Raw genomic sequence first — 5,000 nt, 5'->3', positions numbered from 1 at the left:
TTGGTGTTTTAAGCATTATGTTAGCTATTGAAAAATAGCAGATCTACAAGCTCATAGCGAGGCACAGAGTGCCGCACTACGAGCTTCTAGATCTGCTATTTAATTTTGTTTTAATCGTGAAAATGTGTTGCAAATCTTTGAATGTATAGTCTTTCAGAGCGAACGTTTTTAACTCAAATCTTTGCTTCTGGGGGGTCCCTGGAACAACATATTTTCAGATGGGGGTCCACTACCAAATACAGATCATTCTGGGGGTCCTTGACATGAAAAAGGTTGACATAGAAACATAGGAACTTTTTCCGAAAACCTTTAGGATTTAGAATCCTTTTTTTTTTATTATCGGCCTCAGGTCTAAATGCATGGGTTAAATCACAGCAGAGCGCATGTAAAAATCACACCTGTGTGAACTGAGTGGTGCAACTCGTTCCTTACCGTATCACTGTCATGGCAATAATCACGTTAAACCACACCCTCGAGTGTAATATTGCAATTATACAACAGTTACCCAAAGAAAATCACTGAAAAACAAAATGTTTTTAATGACAGTCACTACGACCACAAATGTCCCAAGAAACTAGCTAGCCTAGCCACCGAGTTTGCTAGCGCTCTGGGAGAACAGAGCAGCTGAATTATTTGTTTTGGTGGTGAATGGTGCTGGTTTGACCCACGGCTAGAAGGCCGTTTTAACCAATCAGATTGCTTCCTCGAAACGACCTGTGGTATAATGAGCATTATTGAGGACATTAGTAATTAGTATTATACTATTAGTACTATAGCACAGACCTGACCAACAGTTCAGCTCTCTGTTGCAGCGCTAGCGCCACCTGGTGGGTCCTCTGGAGAGAGTCAGCGTGAAGCAGCGACTGAAACACAAGGAACACATCATCGATTATGTTTTGAGGGGTGCTGCTAGGCCCTCCAAATGCCTGGCTTTTGAAATTACGTCATATTGCAGCCAAGTCTATGGACTTTTAATGTGTGTTTAGGGCATAGAGACGAGAGAGTGAGTGTGTGTGTGTGTGTGTGTGTGTGTGTGTGTGTGTGTGTGTGTGTGTGTGTGTGCAGTTACCTCTATGGCCTGCTGGAGGCGCTCATGTTCTCTCTGCAGTTGTTCAGCCTCAGACAAACAGCTGGAGTTCAGCAGACATGAAGATAACATGACTTCACCTTCACCGATCCACCCTAGAACCTGAGCGCATGCACGCACACACACACGCACACACACACTGACTGAACAAAGAGCTATTTCACACTGTTATGAACATCTGTTTATGTATCTGTTTTTGTCCAGCCATGTTAGTTCTGTTTCCCTCCTTAGTTTTGTGCCCCTGTTTCCCTCCTTGTTTGCCTGTCTTGTCCATAAAGTATTAAAAGGATAGAGACTGATCTGGCGCAAAGCTCCCCCCCCCCCCCCCCCCCCGCTATTCATGTCAGTGGAAGTTGCTCAGTGGCGTTTTGAAGCACCCGGAAGGACCGTCTATGTCCGCCTTTTTGGGCGCATTTCCGCATTGGTCCAATGCGGAAATGCAACCGAGCGCTCAATGTTAAAGCCCAGCTGCACGGGGTTTCCTCGTCATGAATCCACGGGTCCGCCTGCAGTCCCTCCTCTTACCGCTAGGGCCCCGTGCTTCAACGTTGGAAAGCCTCACTGGCCCCTTGGTCTTGTCTCACCTCCCTGTGATTACTAGTTTTCTCCACCTGTGTCCCGTTAGTCTCCCAGCCAATCCCAGTGTTGATTGTTTGTTCCGTTCACCTGTGTATTGTGATCCCTGTGTCTACTTAACCCAGTAAGACCCAGATTAATTTATACTTGCGTGGGGGGTATTTATATGCAAATATCATGACCAATGGCATTGCAATGGCATTGCAATGAACATCACTGAACAGAAAAAATCAATAATAATTAAGTCATTAATTAAAATATAATTGTTGCTATAAAGCAACGCTGGGTCTTCAGCTCAGAAGCAGAGTTCCTTATGTTCTCTGCTTGAGTATAGATGTTGTCATGGTGTTCTGTAAGTAGTGTTTCCAGTCCTGTGTGTATTCTATGTTATCCTGAGTTTTGGGTGAATAAATGACCTCCTGCCTTTGACCAGTCTGTTCTGCATTATGGGTCCTACTTCTGAGTCGCACCGTGACACTATTTAACACTGTTACTGTGTGTGCGTGTGTGCGTGCGTGCGTGCGTGCGTTACCTGTTTAACTTGTGTTTGCAGGTGCTTCAGTTGCAGGCTTTGCTCCAGGTGTGTGTGTGTGTGGTCGGCCAGCTGCTGCAGTTCCTTGTGTTTGTCCTGGAGGTGGCGCTGCAGATCCTCTACCTGAGAGGAGAGAGCGGGCTCGCCCTCCACTGCAAGCTCTATACCTGTACACACACACACACACACGCACACGCACACGCGCACGCGCACACGCACACGCACACGCACACGCACACGCACACGCACACGCACACGCACACGCACACGCACACACACACACACACACACACACACACACACACACACACACACACACACACACGGGTCACTCCCACTCCTATGCCACTTTTCCTGGGTCACCTGCTCAGGCTTTTTTTTTCTTGAGCGGTGGCACACCGTCTCCAATGCCCAGCTCTGTCTGTCTGTCTGTCCATATGTTAATCAGGAGTTGTAGCCACGGGGCGCGCGGTGGACATTGCTCTTGTCTTCATGTCTTTATGTATGTAATATTGTCTTGTTCTTTGTGTTTATGTCAAATGTGTGTATGTATGTTTTCTGCATAAATGGCTGCTGGGTCGCGAGACACATTTCAGTGTGAACTGACAATAAAGTACAGTATCAGATCATATCATGTCCGCCTGAGTATGACCTTTGACCCCTGTCTGAGTAGGACCTATTGACCCTGCAACAACTGTGCTTCAATGGCTCCAAGGCACCACAGTATAACACACAGTAACACTGTATAAGTTTAACACACAGTCACTATGTAAGGGATAATGTCTGGCTAGGTGGCCATCGTTGGGAGATAATTCACATAAAATTCACAAAAATCTACAAGCTCGTAGCGCGCCACAGAGTGGCTTGTAGCTATTGTTATTTTATTTTAAACGAAGAACGACTGACATATAGAAACATAGCTTTTTCAGAAAACTGTCAGGATGTAGAAGACATTTTTAGAATCTGATCTCAGGTCAAAATGAGTTAACCAGGTTAATCACACTGACCGGGAAAAAAAACAGAAATCAATTTTCGGGTAGAGCTATTTCTCGCTTCAAATGTTTTCAAAAACCTTCTTGAAACGAAAGCATGTTGTTTAGTAAGTGTTAGTTTAGGCTGTCATGTTGGCTACAGCATGAAATCCAAGCAGCGCAGCAGCTGCAGCCAATCAGGTGCTCCGAGCCTTTGATTAGGCAATGGTCTGTTATAGAGCGGAGCGGTCATTATCCAGAAATAACACACCGCCGAATTTGGCGATTGACCAATCGGAGCATCAAGCATTCAACCAAGCCGTGTGATAAGTAACTATAACACACAGCAATTATAACAATACAAGTATAGTTCCACCGCTCAGTTGGCACGGGTGCAATTTTTTTTCTTTTGAAAACAAAAACACCAGAGAAGTCTTGGCACTAGAAACAGAGCTGCATGCCATAGACTACTTGTCCACGTAGGGGCACTGTTTGACACTTTTTGTTACAAGCAAAACTACAGTGTGCGAATACTATACATTATCTGATGAATGTATCAATCAGTAAATCAATTGATCAATATGAATCCATCCACCCATCCAATCTGAGCATGCATGCGTGCGTACGCTGTGCGTACGCTGTGCGTACGCTGTGCGTACGCTGTGCGTACGCTGTGCGTGCGCTGTGCGTGCGCTGTGCGTGCGTGTGTGCGTGCGGTTTCCATGGGGACCAGCTGTGCACTTGAAGGAGCAGTTCCCATGGCAACCAGCATACCACGCCCCTCTCCCTCCTCTCTTTCATTCCGTCCATGCTGTAGTAGTATTTTGAGTATTTGTACTCTATTTACCTGAGGCCAGTACTTCTGTGATGTACTGCTGGAGGTCATGACCTTGTTGGATGACCTCATAGGTCATGTTGTTCATCGCCAGGCGTCGTTCCATGTGTCTGTCAATCAAAGAAAATCAATCAATCAACAAATCAATCAATTCACTCTTTTTCAACATCAGGTCTAGGAGCACCATGGACCCTTACGGGTCTGTAACTCTACAAATGGAACCAAGTGGACCCTTACGGGGTCTGTAACTCTGAGAGTGTACAAATGGAACCGAATGGACCCTTACGGGTCTGTAACTCTGAGAGTGTACAAATGGAACCGAATGGACCCTTATGGGTCTGTAACTCTGAGAGTGTACAAATGGAACCGAATGGACCCTTACGGGGTCGGTAACTCTGAGAGTGTACAAATGGAACCGAATGGACCCTTACAGGTCTGTAACTCTGAGAGTGTACAAATGGAACCGAATGGACCCTTATGGGTCTGTAACTCTGAGAGTGTACAAATGGAACCAAATGGACCCTTACGGGGTCGGTAACTCTGAGAGTGTACAAATGGAACCGAATGGACCCTTACGGGGTTTGTAACTCTGAGAGTGTACAAATGGAACCGAATGGACCCTTACGGGTCTGTAACTCTGAGAGTGAACAAAAGTAACTATCATTAATTAATCTGATTATATGTACCTGTGTATGCGCTGCTGCGCTAGCGTTAGCCCCTCTGGGCTGGCCTCCACCAGCCGAGACTGGGCCAGCGCTAGCTTGTCGTGCGCTAGCTTGTCCTGGCCGGCGTCGCTGAGCCGCGACTGCTGCTGCTGCTGCTGTTGGGCCACTTTCTCTGCGGAGAAGTCCTGAGCCTGTTTCTCCAAGTCCTGTTTCCACGCCTCCATTTCACCCGTTACCTGTACATCAAAACACACACACGCACGCACACACGCACACACACACACACACACGCACACACACACACACACACACACACACACACGCACACACACAC

At 46.6% G+C, this 5,000-nt stretch overlaps 1 protein-coding gene across 1 annotated transcript in view; it reads right to left on the bottom strand.

Moving 5' to 3' along the window:
- The window catches only part of LOC310854045 (kalirin-like), a 70,584-nt gene that overhangs the window by 44,471 nt on the left and 21,113 nt on the right, over positions 1 to 5,000 (bottom strand). The window contains exons 16-20 of the mRNA XM_083758523.1: positions 4,688 to 4,902; positions 4,014 to 4,111; positions 2,196 to 2,362; positions 1,070 to 1,189; positions 784 to 863 (exon numbers count right to left, since the gene is read on the bottom strand). Of these exons, the coding sequence (XP_083614649.1) occupies positions 784 to 863; positions 1,070 to 1,189; positions 2,196 to 2,362; positions 4,014 to 4,111; positions 4,688 to 4,902 (680 nt within the window). The remainder of the gene's footprint in view (positions 1 to 783; positions 864 to 1,069; positions 1,190 to 2,195; positions 2,363 to 4,013; positions 4,112 to 4,687; positions 4,903 to 5,000) is intronic.

Source organism: Protomyctophum parallelum (genome assembly GCF_964188405.1).
Source record: "Protomyctophum parallelum genome assembly, chromosome: 23".
Lineage (NCBI taxonomy): Eukaryota > Metazoa > Chordata > Actinopteri > Myctophiformes > Myctophidae > Protomyctophum > Protomyctophum parallelum.
This window is presented reverse-complemented; position numbering and strand designations above follow the sequence as displayed.